The sequence below is a fragment of the Calidris pugnax genome, unplaced genomic scaffold, assembly GCF_001431845.1.
Source record: "Calidris pugnax isolate Ruff unplaced genomic scaffold, ASM143184v1 scaffold8, whole genome shotgun sequence".
Lineage (NCBI taxonomy): Eukaryota > Metazoa > Chordata > Aves > Charadriiformes > Scolopacidae > Calidris > Calidris pugnax.
Window position 1 is genome coordinate 16,181,405 of NW_015090830.1, and position 24,890 is coordinate 16,206,294.

Below are 24,890 nucleotides of genomic sequence, written 5' to 3' on the forward strand. Positions count from 1 at the left end.
CAATAGTGTAGAAGCTGCTAATACTGTATTGTGTGAAATTCCTTCAACCACTTTATGCCAAACTGTAAAACATTTTGTCACTTTTTTAGAAACTATTATTTTTTAGAAATAAACTCGCTGCTGCCAGAACTCATGAGTTTCATACAAATTAGAAAGTAGAGAAAAAGAGTTAATTTGAACTCTAATGAACAATTACTTCCTCTTCAATATCTTATTTTCACCTGTTGCATATGGAGATGGTAGCTTGATTTTAAAAAAAATCTCTAACTAAATGTTCTACTCATAAGCAAGAAGAGCACGGAGGTCTGGCTGTGATCCTGTGATATTACTGGGGAATAAGATGAGTTGAAATAAATGAAATAAATTATATTTTTTTTTAAAAGTGACACTAAGTCACTTTGTGCAGTGCAGGAAGAGGGAGATGAGGACAGGAGAGTACTCAAAATGTAATTTCCATTGTATTTGTGTCATATGAGTTCCTAAATCATGAAAGAGGTTGCTAGAAATGATGAAACTAATTAAAAGAAATCTGAGTAAGAAATCCGAAAGATAAATTAGTGTGTGGTGATTACTCTGAGATGAAAGATTTTTGTTCTCTTCCTTGTAATTATACAGGAACGCTTATTTCATGGTAAAAATTGAAGCAGAAATGGGCAGAGAGGATCAAAATAATCTAATCTGATTTACTGTCTAAAAGTTAGGCATTTTGTCTGTCCATGTCTTATGATAGAGTGAATAATAATTCGTGATTGTCTTTTGCCATTTACAGTAGAGCTGAAGGGTCTGGCTCAGACCAGATTCCCAGCAGTGTGTAGTGCTGAAGTAACGGTGTCCCCTGGAGTCAGGCTTCTGCTCAGCAACTTCTTGCAGATTATCTCTGCTTCTGCTTAGAAGCCTCCCCAAATCCAAAGAGAATACAGTAATAGCCATCAAGTTGATAATGACCAGGTATGATTTCAAAAGATGAACTGAGTAGGAGAGAGAACTCTTTAGCCTTGAGGGAAGCCCTTCAGTTCCTGCCCCAGAAGTGCACTGGGGCTCTTGGCAGTGCCATTCCATGGTGTCACTGGGCAGGAACAGGGTTTGGTACAGCTCAAGTCTTTTCCCAGATGATGCAGCTTAAAGAGTTGTGGCTGCATAGAAGGCAAGCAGCTCACTACAAACTAAAGAAACTCATTTTTAAGTTCAGGTTTTTGCTCCATCTTGGTGTTCCTGAAAACAGAGAGAGAGGAAACAGGAGATTTTAGGCCCAGGTAGGCATGAGAGAGGAAACAGGAGATTTTAGGCCCAGGCAGAAAAGCAGGTCATGGTTCACTACACCATTTCCTGAGGAGTCCATTAATGCTGTATACTTTCCCTTTTATTCATGCCTTGTGTATGAAATGTACCAGGGGTCTAATTGAGCATCCATAGGTGTGTTATAGGTGCAGATAAAGCTATTTGCAGGTGGACAGGTTGACAAACACCAATGGGAAGTGCTATACTCAACAACAATGTAGAGAGAATGCAAGAGGTTCCTTTTGTGATATTGTCTGCAAACCTCACTTGGTAGTGTCTCTGATATAGTCTTCCTTCCTGTAATTATGTATTTAAAGCATATCCATGTCTTCGAATAGCATGAGACCTATTGACAGGGATGATTTTGCCCTGGAACATGCAATGGTCGAATTTTTCGGATGAGAGATCAGTAAGCAGGCATGGCTTGGGAAGCCAGTCACACTTTGAGGAGCCCTTTGTGAGCAGAAGTGAGAAACGCCCTTCAAACTGTTATAGCACAGGGCAGGTTGAGTCGTTCTCCAGTAAGAAGAAAGGAAAACTGGGGGTAGTGCTTCTGAAAAAAGATTTTTCCAGGCTGTGCTTTATGACAATGCGTTTAGGTAGACTGGTGCCTTTTATATTGTGATGTCTTGAAATGAATAATGGTGTGTCCTGGAACCTTGTCAGAACCGCCATGAAGCACTGTAGTGGGATTATGGTGGAGTTCATTGTGTTGGAGTATCTATGATGTACTTCAGTATGAAACCTTTTTATAGCTTTACCATCAGAATACTTAACTACTATTGACAGAAAGATTTTGGAATTTAATGTTTTACATTTATTACGTGTCTTACCTAAATCATTCTAGAATTGGACTATTATCCTAACCCCAGTTATAAGGCAAGTGATGCCTATGTGATCACGACGCTTTTCATTAGTTTCTTCCAATGAATGCGTTTGTAACACAAGAGTGTAGTTGTTAAATCATAAACCATACCTGTCTTTTATTTTCATATATTGTAGAGTCAAGGAACCCCAGTCATGAGCCTAAGGCTTCCTTATGGTAGGTGCTGTAGAAACACAAAATGTGGTGTCAGTCCCTGCCTCTAAAAGTTGGATTTACTGTGCAGTGTCAGGCTTTTGGAGTAACCATGAGACTTTGCTGCTATCAGCTGAACACAGATTTTAACTTTTTAATATATACAGGTGTTCTGGCAGTTCTGATTTTTGAACAGGAATATAAATCAGATGCTAATAACATCTTGTGCTATGATACATAAGCTGCTGCCTCTGTGTCTTTTGAGGATATCCTACTCTCCTGAAGGTTGTATCACATTGTGATGGTCTTTATGTCCTCGTTCCTTGCTCTGCCTGTTCTTCTTGAAGAAGAGATCATTTCATAAGACAATAAACAGTCACCTTTGGTATTGGTGAAATTTTGCCAAGAAAGTTGCATCTGGGGGCAATGAATATATATGGAGTGCATTTGTCTAGCTGTACTTATACTCCTGAAAAACTGAGATTCACAATTCAATTTTTGAACTGGACTGTAGACTTGTCTTTCTTCCAAGTGGCAGCCCCTCATGTATATCTTTATAGCTTTTACTTTTTTCAAATCTACATGGCTCCAATGTCTACAGAGATTTAACAGTACTAAAAGATATCAAAAGACCCAAAACCTCAAAATCCAACTTAGCCTGAATGAACAGGAAAAGTTTTCCTTTGCTTATGAAAGGAATCAGAATTTGCTTTTACACACACAAAACAAAATGAGCAGTACTGGAGCCTGTAGGCAGAGCTGAGGCAGGGGGGGAATATTTACCCCTCTTTGGGGGAAATAGACCCAAAGAGGGAATACATGTTTTGCTCTATGGCATAAATTCGGACAGCAAATTGCACTGTCCTCCATGGAGAATGTCCAGGATTGAGATATGCGGGGGCAAAGGAAAAAAAGCCTCAAAAACTAAGCAAGCCATTTGATATGTTAGCTGCAGTAGAGAGAAAAAGGAAGACCATATACCATAAAAGTGTGTGTAGTTAATGACTAGTATCTTGTATTGCACTTGGGAGATAAGAGATAACTGGATACTTTATCTTACATAATTTGAAAGGTTAAATGTTATTGCAGTGAATGGTTACTAACTTTGAAAAAATATCTGAAGATTCTGTTTAATGGTGATTTTTGTCATTGATTTTGTTGTGAATGCTTAGGAGGGCTTGTAGGAATGGGAAAAGTGGAGTTGGGCAAAGATAGGAAGATGGAAAAGAGCAGGGGAGGAGGACTGAAGAATTCATAACTTCAGAAGCAGAAAGATAAAAGAATTAGAAACCAAAAGTGTCAATCCAAGGTGGGAAAAAATAGGGAAAGTTCTTCCTTTTTGTTGCTTTGGTTCACTCCTGCTAATCTAGTTTTCCTGCTCTCTTCTGCTCTGGTCATCCATTTCTCCCTATCAGAAACATTTTCCTCCCAGCTATTTGACCTGGTGAAACATTGGTAATATGGTAGAATGTACGTTAATTACATATTAGAAGAAATTTGAATCTGGTGGATGGCTTCCCTGGGTAAATTTTTTAAATAGGCTGTTCCTTTAGTATGTACCCAGCTATTTTGATTATGGAACAAAAATAAACATACATATTAAAAACTCAATCAAAGCCTTTAAAGTTCTTTTACTTAGTTTTCAAGTGGAGCAAACAGAACAGATCAGTCTGACCCAGGAGACAAAGCTGTGGTCTCAAAGTGACTATTATTGTTAGAAAATTATTCCACATATGAGATTTAGAAAGATAAGTTCTTTTTCCACAGAATAGGCATAATTGAATGTTTACTTCTTTCCTTGAGTTCTTGAGGAGTAGCATACTTAGCATGCATAGTCTGAAAGCAAAGTCCTTATTTTAGGAGGTAATTTAAACTGAATTGCACACGGGAGCCTGAATGCATCAATTTAACAGAGTTAGAGAATAATATGACAGTTTTGATTTTTGCTTTCACTGAAGAGAACAGTTCAGAAGGAAACTTCAGTAAGCTTTTTAGCCTCAGTGGCATAGCATCCCAGCCACCTGACCTTGCACTTTCAGGAGCTCTTCTGTATTAGACTGACACCTTAATATTTTATTTTTTTTAAAACCTTTGACTCCCAACACATGGGAGTTTTGGCTGAAGCAGAAAATAATTTGAAATGGCTTATTTTTAGCATGGGTAAACATGGCTTACTCATTGCTGTGGCTCTCATGTAGAATATGCAATTCTAGCGATAAGTAAATATTTACTTTGCAGAAGCTATTTTTCAAAACCGTGTTCATAAGCTGTCCATTAATCACGTAGAACTCAGAAGTGGGCATAGGTCTTTGTTTCTGGAATTTCTGTTGGTCTGTGTGAAGTCACATGTTCATTATGTCTATAACTTACTTTCTACACGGTTTGAAGCACTGATTTATTTTATAAAACATGATGTGTAGTCTGTGTATCCTTGAGAATCTGTTCACCTCTCTTCCCACCATTTTAGTTCCTGAATTTGCTCCATTAGCAGCTATGGCTCGGACTGAAAGCAGGAGATCAAATTCAGGTCTTTGCTTCTGGAACTCATCCCAGATTTCAGCTACACGCACTTTGGGTATATTAATTTGTGGGCATTTTGTGAAGAACACCTTGTATGCAGGCTGTTGTGTGCTCCTGACTTTGCCTCAATCCAAGATCAAAATTTAATTTCTTTCACTTCTCAATAACTGCTGAGTATAACAATTTGAAGTCCCAATTTGGGCTCTATTGAAAGAAAGATTTCTTTATTGGCAGTTTTACAGGAGTAGTGAAAAATGTTAAGTAAAAGCCAGCATAGATAAGAGTAAGTGTGACTGAAGTGTATAACAAAAAAGTTTTGTCAACCTGTTCCTACTACTATGTTGCAAAATATGTCTTTAAAATCTTGTACAGTGCAAAATGTTTTGCCTCACACTCCTGAAGAAGGTAAATGTTTCTATCTGTGGGTATTTCTGAGGATTCAGTGGGATATAATCCACGAGTTCTGGCAGGTCATTATATATGCCTCAATGAGTAGTTGCAAAGCTTCCCATCCTGGCTGATCAAATTTAGCTTTCATTTAACAACATTTTTTGGAGAATGGTTTGATTCATCCACATTTAAGTGTGAATTAATTCAGCAGGACAGATAGATATGACTTCTCAAGGGAGATAAGGACTCTTGAGCTCCCATGTAAGACTCAGCTGTGACGATGCAACCTTCAGGACTCAGATTGGACTGTCTGAGGCCCCAGTGTGGGAAGCCAGTCAAGCCGTTTTATCCCTTTTTTTCCATCTTTGACTACCTGATGTGCAAAGCTTCTGGCACTTTTCTACTGGTGGGTTTGTCAAGTTTTTCACATGAGGCAGCAGGAGCCTGGCAGCATACAAACCTTTGAGGGCCAGTTGGGGAAAGCTCATGTGTCAGGAAAGCTGTATCCATTGATCTGTATTACTGCCCTACCAGGTCCCTGTAAGATTTTGGCACAAATCTTAAATGTAAAGTTCTGCTTATCAGAATATACACCCACTCTGCTCATCTTCTGTCATATCCTTTTTTTTTTTTCCTGTTCCATGTGCCAGTAATCATCAGTAATGTGGAAGGTGGATCATCACCTCCTATCATACATACTTAAATGAGCATCAGTGAAATAATCAACATTGACACTATCTTTTAGTTTAAGATTTAATGCCTCTGTTGAGATTCAGAACTCTCATGAATATTTCTCCAGGTGCTCTGCTTTACTTCTGGGGGAGGGTGTAGATTGTCTTAATCAGTCTTCAGAAATGTCCATACATGTATGAAAGTCTGGCATTTATGAAATGAATGGGAGTTTTGCTACAGACAGAGGAGTTGATGATCTAAGAAAGAAAAGCTGGAAGTTTAGGGAAGTAACACCATTGCAATGAATTATTTGCCTTTTTTCATAGCCATAAAAATATAATTACTTTTATATACTGGAGTATGGAGAGATGTAATAATTTCAGTTTGGAAAAGAAATAGTTTATAGTCTATACATAAAGTCAAAGCTCAAAATCTTTCCCAAACACACATTTCAATACATACTGTGTAGTCATTATCCTTTCTCTAAAAATAACTCAATCAGCAGTAGCAAATCGCGCAGGTCTTTATGTAAGGTAGCATGGATTGTAGGTTTCCAAGGTCAGGTTACCTCAAAGTCTGTTGGTTGGTAGGTCTAAACATATTAGTTTGAGCAGCTCTGAGGTTACCTTTTGAATTCACACCCAGTCTTCTATTTCTTAGGACTTCCACAACTGAGTTGATAAACTGTCTGCTTTCAAAGGTCAGAAAGTGCTAAATCTTGCCTATGAGCATGCAAGAAGGGAGAAGGTATAATATCCAGACTCCTCAGGGAAGTACTGTAACGAAGTTGACCAAGTTCCTGTGGCAGCGCAGTACTGCTGATGTTGCAGATTAGGCACAGAGGGGTTCTTCTGAGGACTTGGTATTCTAGGTAAATAGGCAGGCTCAAATTAATTAAAAGAATCAAAGTGATGACTGTGTCTCTTTTCCCAAGCTCATTATGCCTGCCTCTATTTAAACAGGACTCTGGACTGGTTTGTCTCCGCATTGAAAGTGGCAGCGTACCTCAGGATGTCATCAATGCCCAAAGTACAGGAGCTGTCTCCTTTCTGATAGCCGAGACAGGGATCAGAAAGAAGGCTTCTGCTTCCAGCCTCCTGCATGATGGTGGGGAAGCTGCCGAGTCCAATTTTGCAAAACAGTTAGAGTTTAAATTAATATGGGGGGAGGCAGGTTATGGCCTTGGTCTAGCTGGATAGCTGTGAGATGTACAGTGATATTATATAACTGAGGAGCACTCTGCCAGTGCTGATGGTGGAGAGTCAAGTCTATCACACACGCATGCATCCTTTCAGCGTAAGTGTGTTTATTTAGGCATTTGTTTAAGTTTTAAAAAGCTCTGAGCCTTTGCCAGAGATGCTGAGCTCTCAGCTTATTTCAAAACCAACAGGATGATGGCTAAACATGGAGTTGGTTCCTGATTTAATGGTTCCTGGTTTAAAAATCCCTATTTAATGACTGAATGCTCCTGCCCCATAAATGAAGGAAGGTATGAATATTTACTTTCCTGACAGAAACATTGCATCATTAATATCTGTACAGCTCTTCTGTATTAAATATTCTTGTCTTTTTATATTTAGTACAGCATAAAAGAGACTTGTGTATGTGGGAGCAGGGACTCGTCCCAGGGGCAGCAGCTGAGGAGTTCCCTGGTTGAAGGTGTGATGCAAATGCAGCAGCGCCTCTCATCCCATTGCCCTGTTTCTTCTAGATGCCTCGAAAGAGGCAATTTTGATCCTTTCAGATGTTGGTAATGATTTTAATGCTGCGTAGCCTTGGCCTGGTCTGTCAGCCCAAGTGAAGTATTCTGAACAGGAAATTCATGTTTACCTGTCATATCAAGCACAACTGAATCAGGTGTGAAGTGCTCAGATCTAAGGATAGTAAAGGGAAGCGGTGTATAGCATTATGCAGCATTTCTTAAAGTCCATCTGAAGCACTGGACACAAGATGCCACGGGTATGGCTTTATTTTATTACCATTTTTGGTTCCTGGACTCAGTGATATGCCCAGTCTTGGTGCAGTTTTTGATGGAAGTAGGAGCTGTCCTGCAGCCTTTAGATCTAGCATTTGGCAGTTATGTGTAGGCTTTTCTGTCTTGCTACTTCACCTTTTTTTTTTTTTCTTCCTTGGTAAATTGGTGAAAATTTTCTCAGCAATTTTTCATGCTGTGAAATTAAGCTCTTGAATTTTTATCTTGTTTGTTTGTTTATTGCAGCTGGTGCTCAAGATAAAATTGGCTGGGCGTTTGGCTTGGGTTTGGAGAGGCTGGCCATGATCCTGTACGATATCCCTGACATCCGACTCTTCTGGAGTGAAGATGAACGCTTCTTGAAGCAGTTTATTGTGCCTCACATTTGGCAAAAAATAAAATTCCAGGTAAAATAATATATATGATAATTTTCTGTCAGTAAGAAGTGTATGTAGCCCTAGAGAATATCACATAATTAAAATTCTGTGCCATTAACAGGTTTTAAAGCATCAGCTTTCCAGCTACCATGATTTTCTGATATACTGCAATAAAATTCAGCTTCTGATGATAACATTTTTGTGAGACAGATAATGTTGTGAGTTGCTGCTGATACCCAGTGAATATCTCTGTTCTGAATAATGCTTAAGCATCTATTTAACTTTTAAATGTATCCAGAATAGGGATCAATTGAGGCCTGTGTCTGATTTGGGTATGTTCTTGAATTGTGTCCATTATTCTGTTTCATTATAAAAATGTGTTTGATGCTAAGTGTTCAAATATTGTAATACATTCCCAATTTTTCCCATTGTTTTTACTCTGCATTCACTGAAGTCATTGAGAGTTGCGTCATCAGACTTTGGCAAAATGCTTTGTGAATGTGTCTCGCCATCTTTAATGTATCAGCTGGTTCCTCCGGGTGATAGTGGGGTTAGAGTGCAAGTTCAGCTTGTGTTTCTTCTGTAATTCCTCTCCTGGGGTGATTTTTGTAGTTGGATTGAGTGGAAATGCTACTTTCATAATCTGGTCGTTGGGGGAGTTGAGCTGACATAGCTGTGATGCTCGATCAAGTCTGAAGTACTAAAGCAGCAAAACACTTTTTGCTGCTGCCTTTTACCATTTTCCTTGCTTTATTATGTCTTTTATGTATTCCAGCTTGATTATGTCTTTTTTTAAGAACTGAAAAGGGGAATCAACAGTGATAATGTTCAGATGATATTTGAGCAGTCTCCACATCAAATCAGTAGCAGCATCCATTTTTTTAATTCACCTTTCTGGCCGTCTTCTCTAGTAGAGTCAAAAAATCAAAATGGTGTTTGGATAGGTTTGGGAGCTGTGATCGCTGGGTTTTTTTGGTTGATTTCTTTTACTTGGTGTTTCAGTTTGGGTTTTTGTAGGGTTTTGTTTTGGTTCTTTTTATGATACTGGCATTGGGGTATTCAGATTGTAATTATCACTTACAGAAAGAAGACAGATTTTTGCCACTGTTCCTGAAGTTGGGTCTGCCTGTAGGTTTTCCTTGTCTCCTGCAGAATATTTGTTGTTCTTTTCAATAAGAAGCCCTCAAGTGTCCTTATCAGCCTGTATATTTCTGATTGGCATTGCTCCCAAGGAGCACAGATTGTTTCTTGGTTTATAGATTGCAAACTGATCTCTGATGGAACTAAGATGAGATTTCTTGCTTGCTTTAAAATTGTGGATCCAAGACTCAAACTGATATTAGCAGTAGATTGGGTTTTTGGGAAAAGGTCCAGATTGTCAGAATGATACAGTCTGATGTTGAAGGTGAGCCAAAGAGAGGGCCGGGTGTCTGAGTTGCATATCAGTTTCATGTACAGCTGCAGATAAAGTCAGGTAGTCAGATGTAGAGAACCGATCTGAGGTTGACAGTGGCATAGGTTATTGTGGATAGTCTCAGAGGTAAAGACACGGTTTCTAAGAAGCTAAAAGTGAAAGAAATTTTTTATTTTTTTTTTCCTAATTGGTGCTGTTTGGTAACCTTAGCTGAGCAGGAGTCACTGTGAGCACATGGTTTTGTACTGTTTTGCTGGGTAACTGTCTGTGTCATCAATAGGAGAGTGTTGACAAGGTCTTGGTAGGTCTTTAAGCATGTCTTCTTGCTGAGTAGCGTTGGTTTCAGCTGGCATTGGTTCAACTTGTAACAGGGAGAGAAGTTCTGCAACCCAGAACTGATGAAGAGTCATGAAGCTGAGGCTTGCTGGCTGAGATACATTTTGAAGTAATAACATGAATCAGGAGGTATGATGCAATAGGTGGGGGACTTCAAGGAAGAAAAATAGTCAGTTGACACTGTGCTCTAACGTGGACCAATGGGAAAGAGTGGAGTAATATTACTGGGACATTAATGTGTTGGCAGTTGTTGTATCCCAACAAATAGGCCAATGAAAAGTATATAGATTGGGAGAATGAGGGATATAGGAGAGGGGCAGCAGAGGTGGAAAGATGGATTATTTTCAATCTTTTCTTTCTCTCTTCTAAAGAAAGGATATGGCCAATGTTTTAGAAACAAAGTTTTGCTTTGGTATCAAGCACTTCTTAGTGACCTTTTTTCCTTTTTTTCCTTGTTAATTTTTCCCCCTTTTCACACATACATACACACACCACACTTGTATGTCCCATCTTCAATTTTGGTAGAATAGGTCTTTCTAACTCTTAATTTATATTTTTTAACTGTGTCTCTGAATATAGGAGACTAGGGGCAAGCTTGTTTTTTGTTTAAAAGGAAGTGTGTATCCAACTTTCCTGTGATATCTTACACTGAGCATTTCTGAGCTCAATACTGTACATACTTCTAGTACATACTGGCATTACTTATTAAAGCGTTAATGACCCTTCAAATGAGAATACTGTGAAATAATCTTGGGTGCTACCATAAAATCTTGGGTGATGGGAGTTAATAAGCCATGGTGGGTTTTTTCTGTTCTGTGTTATTTTTCGGTTATGCTGTAAAACCAAGTCAGCAGACCTTCTGCACCTGTCTACTTTCTAAAGAGTCATAATTAATGAATCACATGGTTTATTCATATCATATTTAAAAGAAAACTTTTAGTCTGTCTTCCAGTGTTGATGTTGTAAGAAATCTCAATGGATATTAAAAAAAAAGTCAGATTTTCTGCATGCAAGGCCATGCAGTACTTTTCAGCCTGACTGAACTGAACCAAGACAGACCAGGTGTTCTCAGAGCCTTTCATTACACAAATTGAAGCCTGCAGCCTCTAAAGGCCTGGGTAAATGTCCATCCTTTATGTGCTTAACTGAGGCCTCTCAACCTTTGGATACTCTCCTCATCTTTTCTTACAATCTGAGTATTATCCACTAACATAAATATTTTTCTTTCTGTTCATTAAAATGTTCTTCAAATACATGAAGTCCACACTACATAGCAGTAGTATTTAATAGTAGCTGGGCTAAATATACTCTTGTTCAAAAATGGAACATAATTGGAGCATTTTCTTGGGACTTAAAAGTATATATTTTGTGCCTTTTAACAGCCAGAATGTGTCACAATTTTCCCTGTGCCATCAGTTGCTCAATATAGGCCTGCAGGCTTCAGCAGGTCAAAAAGCTGCTGGGAAAAGCTGACAGTGCTTGTACCGTTGTGGCCACTCAGCACAGCAGTGTTAGAGTGCTGCTCCCCACAGATCAGATTATTGCATTGATTTGGATTATCAAATCGCTCTAGCTATAATGTGACACGAGTCGAGGCAGTGTGTGGCATCAGAGGCCTTCAATCACTTGTGTAGGGCTTCTGCTCGGGCTGTGAGAGGAAAGGCTGAGGAGGGACGGGGCAGGAAAGACTAAGCACCTGCAAGGAGTAATGTAATAAAACAAATGGCTTAGATCTGATCTCGTTCGCTGTGTTACATCTGTGTTCGTCAGGGCTCTGAGCATAGTTCCATGTAATCGCCTTCCGGTTCCTGCTAAGCCAGCATTCTTACCAAAAAAACCATCTGTCCGTGGGCTGACAACTCTCAAGAAAAGGTACAAAAATGAAATGACATTTAGGGAAGGAAGGCACTCACAGTTCAGATGAAGTGCGGAGTGCCCAGAGGTGTTGATTAAGGTGAATGGGCTCTGGCAGCAGGACGGTTCCTGGAACCTCCATCATTTTGCTGCCACAGCGAGCGAGCGGCCTGTCGTGTCAGTTGACTGCTGAGGCATTCTCTCCTTGCAAAGTCACTTTCATTTGGTGCTGCTGGAGGCTGTGGCTGCTGCTGTTTTAAATAATTATTTATTTTGATTGCAGAGGAGCATTGTGGCCCGGACTGAGGTCAAGCAGAAGCATGTTTATGCTGTTCTAAGGGAAACACTGGTACAGAGGGAATCTGGATCAGATTCCTGGCTAAATTGCAGACTCTTCTGTGAGATTATGGGAGTTGTGTTCTTCTTCTTTTCTTATTTCTGCAGCATCTGCAGTACCTGCAGTAGGCCTAGAACACCTACTTTTTAACACCCCTTGCCATCATCTCCAGGTGCTGCATCTTTCTTGTATCTGCTGGTACATGCAGTCTCTCCAAACTCAGTTTCTTCATAATAACCAGTTATCTTCAATACTCAAAATAATAGACTTTCTAACCAGGATCATTCTGATGGCACCAGGATAGACAAAGCTCCTAGAGCAGCTCTGCTGGGAGACCTGAGGGGCTAGTAACCGTTAGCAGTAGAGTGAGGAGAGTTGACAAGCAGCTTGAATTGACACCGTTCACCTCACCAGCTGTAGCCAAAATGGTGTGTGTGGCCCATGCCTCGGAGACTGGCTCGGCTTTGAAAAGTGAATAGTCAAGGTTAGCAGAAATGAGAAAAAGTGTATCTTCAGAAAGATGTAGTTGTGTGGAAAGAAGTGGTTCATTATATGGGAAAGGAAATCAAAGTGGATGATGATTTCTCCTGTACAACATAGCAAAGGCTGGGCCTTGCTCACTCCCATCTGCCTTTGCTCAGTGTGCCATAAGAATCAAGCTCCTATTTTAACGACAAAGGATTTATCCAGTAGCCCAGTTTGCAGTATTTGCTACATATGTGAGCCCTCTTGTTCACACAGTTGCACAGTACAACTTTTTTACCTTACTGTGCACTTTTCAGCTTTCTGACACAGTCATCATCCCTGTGCATGTTTCCTGTGCACATACCTGATTGTTGCTGGGGGACATATAGCTTGTTCTGAAGCTTTAGAAGATGCTGAAAATAAAATGCACTGGCAGGTCCAAGGGGGAACTTTTGCAAATTAAACTATCTTAGTCTATATCCTTTATTCCATGCTTGAGAAGGAGAATATATAATGTATGAGCTAGCCATTTCAACCAGTTTGATCTTATTACATTCACTGCACAGAGTGGGTCTGTCTGATCCATCATTAGTATGCTACCCCATATAATTTATATTTATCTTCTTAGTCTGTGATTAGCTTTATTTTCCAATAAAAAGTAAATAGATTCACTGGCTGCTACATTTTCAGATATTTTTCATCAAGATTAGGTAACTCCATGCTTAAATGGTTATTCATTTATTATGCTTACTTTCTAATAGTGCATCTATTAAAGGCAAATACGCAACCATTAGTATGTAAATTTAACTTGGATGTCTGAACAAATGAGGTACAGCCACGACTGTGATTTATTGTCTAATTACGTTTACTGTAATTGAAGATATATAATGTGTGTATGCATGCATGTGGAGGTACAACAGAGAATAGATGATCGTGTAGCAGAAACATTTTATTGGCATGACTTTGGGAAGGCTGAATTTCTTATGAGTGACCTATGTAGATCATCTTAAATCAACATCAATGAAACCTTTACAGTGATGCATATCATCTCAGGTTTGTCTGTATACTCTGGAGAACATTGTGAAACTCCTTTTTTTTGTAGTGTTGGATATCCATGGAAAGAAGGCAGAAATAATCTTCTTCATTGTGGAGATGCTGCACGATTGGATTAGAAATCACTTGATCATCAAGTCTTCTCTTATCAGGATGTTAAATCTTGTATCGTTTGTAGCCAGTGCTGGTATTGAAGCTTTAGGAACCTGAGCCCTCTGGCCCCAGTCAGGCAAAGTACTGAAGCACATGCTGAGCTTTAAACTTGTGAGTAGTCCCATTTAAATCAATGGGACAGTTCCTGTGCTCAGTCAAACATAACTTTAAATGCCTAAATAGTTTCAGGTCAGAGACCACCGCACTTCCTGGCATCCAACTGAGAGTGATCAGCTCCTTGCAGGGCTGAAGCAGAGGAAGCTTTCAAAATGGCTGTTACAAGCCATAACAGTTTAATCTGACAAACCACAAACTTCATGTGTAAAATCTTTGATTGAAGCCAGTTGTACTGATCCACACTTGGGTAAAGAAAGTCAACAAGCAAGCATCTGGAGGGTAAAAAGGACATGAATTCCCATTCTCAACTAAAGACAGTTGGCTGAAAACACCGGAAGAAAAGAAGAAAATAGGGGCTCAGAAATGAGGAGAGAGAGAGAGGATGGACAGTCTCTTGAGACTGGATGCAAGAAAAACAAAGCACTGTGATAAGACAATGTAAGAGGAAGGTGGAAGAGAGAAGAGCTGTACTTTGGGCATTGGGGGCAATATGAAAAAGTCTAGGGGCAAACAAGAAAGTTTAAACAAGATGGGGAGGAGGCAGGGCAGGAAGAGGAGAAAGACAAGAAAAGAAGAGTATATTTAAGGCAAAAACCTGTTGAGACTGATTCAAAAGTCTTTTTCTAAATCGATCAAAAAGTCTTCCCAGACTTTGTACTGTACACATCTACTCGTGATCTCATTTTGAAAAAATCAAGAAGTATGAGTGACCACAAAAATTATGACCACAAGCCATCAAAGCAACTCTGTACTTTAAAGTATTATCATCAGTCCCAGGGTAGGAGGTAGTGTTGAAAGCAAGGAATGTGTTGTCTGAGAGTAATGATTGAAACATTTATAGCAGCTCTCCAAAACTCAGGCATACCTCAAAAACAGGAGTGATGAAAACTGGTATATCCAATGCTATCCTAACCTAATTTAATTTTGTGGACTTTCAAGTCCAGGTGTAAAAAACGAGCAGCTTACGTACCAGTGAACTGCAAATGACTAATATAGTGGCTTTTCCATCATATGATATCGTAAAGAGATGCTCAGACACTCACAATTTCACTGGAGCACAACTGGACCTGTGTGCTCAGCCTTTCAAGGTAATGAATTTTCCAACCACATTCAGTTCTCTCTTTCTCTGATTATTCTTAGCTTTTTATTTCCCCAAGTAAAACCCGAGTGAGGATATTTTCCACAGCAATTGATTCTATAGACTGACTGTCTCTTGTTTAAAAGAGAGATTTTGTCTGACACTGTACAGTAGTGGAGATATGGGAGAGTGTTGAAGTCTTAGCTGTATTAGTTCAATGTGCAATGAACAGCCATATGGGAATCCAAGACAGGAGTACCCTGTCTTATCTTCCCACCACATCATTACCTTTGGCTTTCATTCATCTTCATAGGCTTAGAATCTAAGGCTAAGTCAGGTTGGAAGGGACCTCAGGAAATCTCTAGACCCACCTCCTCAAAGTAGGGTCAGCTCTGAGGCCAGGCCAGGTTGCTCAAGACATTATCCACTTGGATCTTGAAAAAGTCGAAAGATAGAAACTGCATAAGTTTTTGAGGCAACCTGTTCCACTGCTTGACTGTACTCATGGTGAAAAAAGGTTTTATCTTATATCTATTCTGAAATTCTCTTGTTTTGGCATACATCCATTGCTTCTCATCCTCCTACCATACATGGTAGTGAAAAGCCTGGGTCTGTCTTGTTGATGGCCTCCTTATGTGTACTTGCAGGTTACTGTAATGTTCCCCTGAAGGTGTCTCTTCTCCACACTGAACAAACCCAGCTCCCTCAGTGTTTTCTCACACGGTAAATGTTTGACCCTCCTGATCTTCTTGGTGGCCCATTGCTGAAATTGCTCGTTTCTCAATGCCTTTCCTGTATTGGGAGGCGCAAAACTGGATGCAGTATTCTAGATGTGGTCTAATAAGCACTGAGTAAAGAAGGGATAGTCTCTCTACTTGATCTGCAGGCTGTGCTCCTGTTGATACAGCCCAGGATGCTCTTCGCTTTCATTGCTGCCAGGGTGCACTCATGCCCAGTTGCTCTCCATCAGGAGCCCCCAGGTCCTTCTCAGCAGAGCCGAGTTCTTATCTTCGCTGAGGGGAGACCTTTTTGCTCTCTACAACTACCTGAAAGGAGGTTGTAGAGAGGTGGGGGTCGGTCTCTTCTCCCAAGTCACAGGCGACAGGACTAGAGGAAATGGCCTCAAGTTACACCAGGGGAGGTTCAGGCTGGATATTACGAAAACTTTTTTCACTGAAAGGGTTATCAGACATGAGAATGGGCTGCCCAGGGAGGTGGTTGAGGCACCATCCCTGGAGGTGTTCAAAAGACAGGTTGATATAGTGCTGGGAGTTATGGTTTAGTGATGGTGTTGCTTTTTGTTTTTCTTTTTGTTTGTTGTGTGGGTGTTTATTTTTGTCAAAATTAGGTTGACGGTTGGACAAGATGATCTTTAAGGTCCCTTCCAACCTAGAAGATTCTGTGATTCTGTGTTTTCTTGGTAACCCTTCTGTGGTTTATCAAGGAGGATGTTGCTTTTCTTCACTTTCAGTGACCTTCATAGCCTGTTCTCATCTAGCAGCATTTAGTCCTTATGCAGAAACTGATGTCTGCATCAAACTGGACAGTGATTTCAACATTTCTTCCCACTTGTTGAAGGTTCATGAGAGCATTTTGGATTTTCTCTGATATTGCTTCTCATACTGGGAAGGAGCTCTCTGTGATATACACTTTCCTGTACTCTTTCAAACCTCTGCTTTGCAAGCTCCCCATTTCTTGTGATACTTACCAAACAGCTGGCTGCATATGTCTGAGGTGGTGAAGAGCTGAGAGACCTATCTGTCATTTTTATAAGTTTCATTTCATGGTTCCGGTGGATTCTACCTCCAGCTTTCATCTGCTTGTTGTCATTTGTCATACAGCTAGTACTTCAGCTTTTAGGGGCAGGAACCATCACTTGACTCCACTTTTTGATTCTGGATTTGTGAGGCGCTTAGTGTGCCAGGCCCGTGACTAAGGCTGCTCTGAGATGTTATTACTGAAAATCTTGGTAAAAATAACCACTGACGGGGGATGTGGTTCCCAGCAATCCAGCTGCTACCCTTTGAGCTAATACCAATGATGCAGGTTTTCACGCATACCCTGTTTCCATTCCTCTGCCCACCCATGGCAATCTATTCTTACTGATAGCCTCCCATTGAACCTGGAAAAATCAGCAATAGTTTAATTCCTTTCTGCTTGTACTTGGAAAAATGTCAATAGCCCTTTGTGCTTAGATTAGTTAGTGTTATTTATCTTACGTAGTATCTCCATCTGTTGTCTGCTGAGGTACCAAAGGGTGAAGCAAATCCATGTCATCCATCTAGCAGCCACCTGATAATAGTCAGATGTTCATGACACTCATTAGCATGATATTCATTAGCAAAAACATGGCTCTTTTTCTCTCCATCACCTGTGTTCCTTGAAAATACTTTAAGTAATTCTACGTTGGTTTCACAGTCTGAGAATATTTGAAAACTCTCATGTTCACCTCTATTATGTTGTCACATGCCAATAGCAGGTTTGGTCTTGCTGGTGGTGACTCAAAGAAAAATAGTTGGTTTGAGCTGTTCTTTCTGGATGTTACAAGTTTTCTATTTTGTACACAACTGTCTCAGTTGGAATTTGATTGGAGTGGGTGGAGTGTATGTGCATATATATACAGAGTATATATATTTCAGTTTTCTATGCTAACACACAGTTAAATCACCAATAGAGTTTTTATGACAGGGCAGGTAATTCAAAACCTGGATGTAATTATGTGTTTCCTCAAATTCTCAGCCATGTGGGAGGTCCAGGGCTTTACTGACAAACCTAGAGGGATTTTTGAAAGCTTGCAATGTGGAATACAAGTGTGCCCACCTGGAAGATGTCCTCTCTTTTGATTGCAGATCAAATCAGAGACAGCAGTTAAAACTTGTCTCCTTTTGAAGGATTTTGGTGGTTTTGTGACTGCTCTGTACCGCTTTTTCTCAAAGTCTTGGTTCTCATAGTATCAGAATGAGAAGCACATTTTTTTGTTCATTCCCATGTACTGTTCTGCTCTGCCTGTTCCAGTTGTATCACAGAATCTACTTCTGTGGCTATACTGTGAGGTGGATCAAGGACCCTTTTGCCTCTGCAGTTTCTCAAAGCCATATCAGTTAGCTAATCCACTTCTTGGTGGACACAGCTGAGGAGACAGCACTTTTCTTTTTGGAGGTAGGTTAAAACCAGAAGTGACTGGGGAAACGTGGGAGGAAAAAAATCCGTAAGGTGGCTTTGCCACTGGATAGCGTGTGGACACTGGACAGCACTGTGGCCTCCATGCTTAAGCAGCAGAAGGGAAAGGTCATGGATCGGTGAGGGAAGTGAAGGCTTGAGTGGAAAGAGGAGCCTTTGCTAGCTGGGAGGCTTCTACCTTTTCCTTCCGTGTACCTTGGACATAAAAAAACTCAGTTCTGGAGGAAGGAAGGAAGGAGTCCAGAAGTAACTGAAAGAAAAGTCAAGGACTAGAGAAGAAAGGACAAAATAACTTGAATGAAGACATACAGCTGTTCTTGTTGAGAGCTTTTTGTCACTTAGGTTCCAGTGGCAGCATCCCAAGTGAAACACAGCAGTGCAACGCTCACGAGATCCAAAGGCCACTGAGTCTGTAGATGTGTCCTGTGGATTTCAAACTGGGCTCTCTATATCTTCCCAAACAGGTGTTTGCCATTGCCCTTCCATGCAATTAATGTTGAAGTACCTTCACACACAAAAAAAGGAATGTTACTTGATAAAAAAAAAAGAAAAACCAAAAAGAAAGAATCAAGATAACTTTTTTTTTCCACCTCTCTGTAGTCTGGGAAGTTGGAATAAAATGTGAGAAACCCAGTCTCTCACAAGTCTTCAAGAATGATAGCGTTCACAGCACATCCCCTGGAAAGGCTTTGGCACAAGCAAAAGAAAAAAAATAGTGCCTCAAGAGTGTCCACCTCAGGTGTGGCTGAGCATGTAATTAGTTTACAGGATGATGGGTGAATATGTCGAGAATGTGTTATACCCAGCAGGTGTGTCATCAATACAAATGATACAGAATCCCAGCAACTGGGAACAAACCACCAGGGACTTCCTTCCAATTTGTTTTTAAACAAAAAGGAGCAACTATAGCCTTGACTGAATTTTGAGCTCACCTCAACAAGATGCAAATAAAAAATTAATTTTCAATTACAAATGCTGCTGCTGCCTTTTTTTTTACTAGGCAACAGCAATGCAACCCAGTCAAAGTACACCTGATACTATTTAAATGATTACTTAGCAAAAAGTGCAGTAAGCTTCAAAAAGCATGTTTTACTGTGGTTTGCTCTGATCTCTAAACCTCATAGATTTGCAGTTTGACTATTTGAGGCTCTTTAAAACAAATAGCTCACAAATGAGTAATTCTGCTGCTGAATATATCAACCAATCTTTATTGCATCCCAAATGATGAAGTATAATGGTTATACAAAGTGCTTAAATAAGCCATGGAGCAATTTCCAGCAGTGATATATATGCTGAAACCCACATTAAATTAATATTAGGTGAAGGAGTAAACCTGGAAATCTAAAATAACAATAGATTTGGTAGTGGTTATGTGAAGCTATGAGACCCAGCTGCTGGTGGTTTTGACAAGAATCCGCAGATGTTAAGAGCTTTCAGTCTTACTATCTAAAAGTATGTAGCTGGTAAGGAGTCTAACCCTTACACTTTTGCCAATATTTTTCCAATATTGGTTTAATTACAGAGTGGTGAATCCTGGCTAAGAGGATGGCACAATAACTCTCTTGACTTTAGTCTTTGTCCCTGACCTGAGAAGTGACTCAATTTCCTTACTCAATAATTGTGTTTTCCATGCTGTTTACAGTTGTAGCTGTCTTGTACCTCCTGCCTCAGTATGTCTTCTCCAATACTATCCTAGGGTGGAAAGTTCTTCAGGACAGGGGCTATTGTTCTGTGCTTCATCTGCCTAATGGACCCTGGTTTCTGGTTGGTAGTTCTAGGTAATTATCACAATCTGAATACCTACAGCAGGGTTAAATACATCTTTGTATTTGTACATGTACATAATGCATTTGATGTAAGAATAAACTCCAGTTTAAAATATGCCTAAGCACTTATGCTACACAAGTCTGTGTCTTCAAAGGTACAGATGCATACACAACCAGAGAAATATAAAGAGGGTAGGGGCTGGGGAGGGGGAGATCTTGAAACCAGTAGGAAATATGCTCTAATTCTTCTTAGCAGTTTGGGATAAAAGGGTGGGTTTCGTCATAGATGAGTTTGCTCAATAGCTGTTTTAACATTTGTACCAATGTACATGCAAAGATACGTTTTGCAAAGAGCTTTTGATAAAGTGGTTGTTAAAATCATGCCTAAACCCCTACAGTCATCAGCTGCATCATGATTAGCCATTGCAGCTCAGCTGTAGAGCGTCCCTAGGAAACGAGGGCTGGGGGGAACAGTCTGGGTGCATGTGTGTGTATGTGTGGACAGGAGCACCCTTTGAAATACATGGTGTTAATAAAAACCCCCTGATTTTCAGCTACCACTTCTCTGATCAGAATTTGAATTAGGCTACAGAGAATAGCCAAAAACAGAAGGCACAGTTGGGAAGAACTGTATTATTCTTATCATACCCGTCCTCAATTTCCTTCATCTTGCTAGTGTGAGAGACACATGGACTGTAGTAGTGACAGCCTAAACCAAATTGTGACAAGTAAGTAATGCTTTGGGGTGCATATGCTACAGAGGATTTGTTTTTGCAGTTTTCTAAAAATTAATAATGGGAAGAAATCACCTCTTTTGAGGATTGTTTGCATCTTCCTGCTGCTGCACACGTGTTAAATCCAGTTTGCATAATTATTCCCACATGTAACCTGTTCTCCTAAATCAGCAATAGTGAACCTATTTTCTGATTCTTGTAAAATAAGAAAAGGCATTAAAGGAATACCTGTTCTGCATGAGGATTCTACTTGTAGATGTTTAAATGTTCTTTACGTTTTTGTCATTGCATACTTAAATGCTTAGTGTGCTTTTTGTGCTTGGTCTGTTCTCGGCTTATGGCTTCTCTGTTTTAAGTGTTGTTACTCTTTAACAAGAGTATAGCTTCAGGAAAGCTCAGGGTCTGCCTGAAAGGAAAAAGTAAAGGCTTTACTCCCTCTTCTGAGTGTTGAACAAGTAAGTAGAGCCTTTCATTTCTGTTTCTGTCTAGCTTGCCTACTGTTCTTTAAAGTTAGATACTGGTTTTTAGCTTGCTACACTACCCTGGTGTTTTATTATTGGTTTTGGAGGTTGTGATTTGTATTAATTTAATATATAAGGGGGAAAAAAGTGAAGTTGGCTACCCTGGAAAGTAAATTACTTGATTTTGCCAAGAGTAATTGCAGCTTGGGCAGTTACCCTAAGTGAAGAAGGAAACCCAGCTATTTTAGTGGCACTGGAAAACATGAAGAATAGTTCAAAACCACCAGTAATCTGCTCAGGTAAATCGCTGTATGTGGCAGTTAAGCTCTTTTAATTTCCTAGGGAACATAGATTTTTATAATGTAGTATCTACAGTAGCATTTTCCAGATTAGCTCATAGATCTGAGAAGTGTAGAAAGATGAGGACACTCCTTCGTAGGAGTCCAGGGCATTATGTGAAGCTGTACCTGGTCAAAAAAATACAAAGCATCATTGACTTTGTCTTGGAAATCTCTGTGCTTTTTAAGAGTGAGAGAGAGAAAAAAAACCCACACAACAGCTTCCAAGGTGGGAAGGAGGACTTTTTCAGGTGTTGCATGTGCCTGTAAGATTTGTGATGCCAGCTTATTTTTGTGTAAGTCATATTCAGGTGTTCTGGAGATTCTGCTGTTTAAACAATAACTCTCTGAAATGGTGGATTTAATGAGCAGAAAAGGAAATATAATCAACAGTGCTTTATATGAGATTTTTCGTCTAAGCTGAAATAAAATGTTGGGTGCAATTTCTTTCCATTGTTATGCTATGTATTTGGAAGAAATACATCTTCATATTGCTGCAGTCTATTTCCAAATACTTGCATTCTTTATTTAGATATAAATCTTTTATATGAATTGTTGATGTGTGCAGTATTTTACCCCACTGAGCTATTTATCTCGGCATTATTATTAAGCATAATGAGAAAACACATAGAAACCAAACCTTCAGAAAGGAGGAAACCTGACTTCTGAGCATGGCAAACACTGGATGCCTGCAGCAACAAATGCCTTCTGCAGGAACTGCAAGTGCTCAGCACTGCAGTAGAAGACATTCTTCTGAGAATTATCTGCTGAGAAATTTGGTTTATGCTGACTTATACCAGTTCATAGCCTGTTGCTTGCAGGCATGGTAGATACTTTTTTGGAAAAGTGCAGGGTTGATGCATACAGTCTTTACCTGTTGATGGTTTGTTTTCTGAGGTCTGTGTCTTCTCTGTCCTTTTTAGCCCTGCTTCAAAAAACCTGAGAGAGTGATTCTGCCTGCGGGGTGGGAGGTTTGTGTAGGAAGGACAGACAGAATATGGAGAGCTTGTGCAAAAGGCGGTCTTAAGTGTTGATTATTAGGTTTGGTGTGAGAATCCACTTTACCATTTTGGTGATTCCAAATAACTGGATTCCTTCCCTGGGACGCAAGCTTGCTTGTTTTCTATAGATAACACCACAACGTGATAAATAGATTGTCCCATCTGTTCCTTTTTGTGTCGCAACAGTTCTGTGGTAGCAACTGCTCAAATGGAAAAGGGATACCAGAAGAGGTATTTCTTGGCTTTTAGTTGTTTTGCAGTGATATGTCTGTGTTTGAAATGGGAGAAGATTAGCTCCATGAAACCAGCTAGCTCAGCAGGCCATCAACTGGGAGGCTGGGGAAGAAGCATGAGAAAAATGCGTATTTTCCCACAGTAGACCTAGAACCGCTACAGGAACCTGTCAGGGTAATCTCTTCTTCAGCCCAGTGCTTTCAAAAGGGGGTGTAAGAAGCTGAGATGTGGGAGTGAGTAGTAGAAAGACATCCCTTTTGTTAGTTCTCCCTGTGAGTTCCTTTCTGTTCTATGGGAATGAGAAATTATTTTTGAGTATTCAAGCATGGAGCAGAAAGTCCATCATCAGTATTTAGGAATAATTTATTTTTCTTTATTTATTTTCTATATTTATATTTTGGTGTTTTTTATAATCAGATCACAAGTGGCAAGGCATATCCAAATGCCCAAGTGCATGGGTATTTGGAAATATCCCTCTGACGTGTACACTGCAACAATCCTGCTTTTAATAGAATTAGGTCAATCCTTTCATTTTTTTATGTCTTTCCTGCACTTTTTCAACTCCTTACTAAACATATAAAAATAACCTTTTCAGTGGCAGTAGAAGTGATCCTTTTGGGTCTGGAAAGCATCTCAAAAGCCATGTACTTCTTCACAGTTTGTTGACCACAAGTCAGTTTAAAATACGTATTTGCACTCAGAGAAGCGTATTGTGGCTTTAAACTTGGAGTATTGTCCATGACAAATTTAAATAAGCTTGACTAGAAAATAAAATGCTTGCAATTTAAAATAATATTGTGCATGAGAACACAGTGTCCCTTTCTGGTGGGACTGCAGAAGCTTAGTAACTAGCATTAATTTTGGATAACGGCAAGCTTCCTAATCACTCATTCTGCCACAGCACCAGCCCTCTTCTGCATTCTTCTGGGTGCTTGGAAAAGGTGGAGCAGCTTATCTAAGAAGTTAAATCTTTTCATTGGCTGTTACCCATCTTAATTTTTCAGCGTCATATTAGATATCGACTTTCCTTTGTCAGGCGGGCTCCTCTAATATTACACTGTAACTTTTAGCAAGAAGGGTCATATTTGTTCTTGTGTATGTGCACACGCGTGTGCATTTGTGATGAGTCTTTGGGGTTTTTTTTTCTGTTGAAAAGTGCTTCACTAGCATTGGAAAACGTAACTAAGGGAGATAATATGGAGAGCTAGCTGGTGACCACTTAGGCAGAACAGAAATATTTAAACTCTTTCTTATTTTACACCTTAACGGAACTTGTAATACAGCTCAAGAGAGAAACTCTTATCTTCAGCAAGACCTCATAGGGCTTAGCTTAGGTGGGAAGGGGACAGAGCTCAGATGGTGGCATGCACTACACAGTAGAGAGGGATCTGGTCCACAAATTTGGTCAGGCGCAAAGCTGCAGCTCCTGCCATGGGGCTGCAGCTGCTTCATCCCACGTTAAAGGCTGAGACTTACCTGGAAAGATAGCCTGTGACCCATGGCACCTCCCTGCTCAACCTGGATCTAGAACAGATGTTTCATCTTTGAGAACAGTTTCTTTTACTGTGTTTCTTGATAAAATTGTTTTCTTCCTTGTATTTTCTGCAAAGTACTTCCTGTTTTTCCATAATTCCATGATTGTTTTTCACAAGGGATGAGGGAGGTAAAGGCAAAGAGAGTGCTTTGCCAAGATGAGGAACAGCAATGACTTGTCATCCAATGCTGGTTTAATTGTGCAGGCTGCTGCTGACAAACAAGCTGGTATTTCTGTCAAATGTATGATTTTCTTCAAAGTACTGATCTCTAGAGGGGAATCTGACATCCCTCCCCCTTTTTCGCCCCATGAAGGGCTGTGAACTGCACTAGTTGGAGCAGAAACTGGGATATTATTTGATTGATTTGACCTGCAGGTGTGTGTTGGCAAGTCCAGTCAGCTGCAGTATCTGTGGGCATAAATGCTCCTTGTGGCCCGTGGTAGCTCATCTGAAATGAAAGAGCAGAGTTGGAACCAGGGCTCCTAAACTCAACTTAGAAATCAGACATTTCCATCAACCATGACAAATTAAAACCTTTAGGAATGGAAAGGAAAAAAGCAGTTTAGAAATCGAAAAGGGAGGGAAAGGGTGATGGCTGTGGGAATGC

At 40.0% G+C, this 24,890-nt stretch overlaps 1 protein-coding gene across 4 annotated transcripts in view; it reads left to right on the forward strand.

Moving 5' to 3' along the window:
- FARS2 (phenylalanyl-tRNA synthetase 2, mitochondrial) overlaps positions 1-24,890 on the forward strand; it is a 245,632-nt gene that overhangs the window by 133,906 nt on the left and 86,836 nt on the right. For all 4 annotated transcript variants that reach the window (XM_014940922.1, XM_014940919.1, XM_014940920.1 and 1 more), the window contains one exon: positions 8,097-8,257. In XM_014940922.1, coding sequence (XP_014796408.1) covers positions 8,097-8,257 — 161 coding nt within the window. The remainder of the gene's footprint in view (positions 1-8,096; positions 8,258-24,890) is intronic.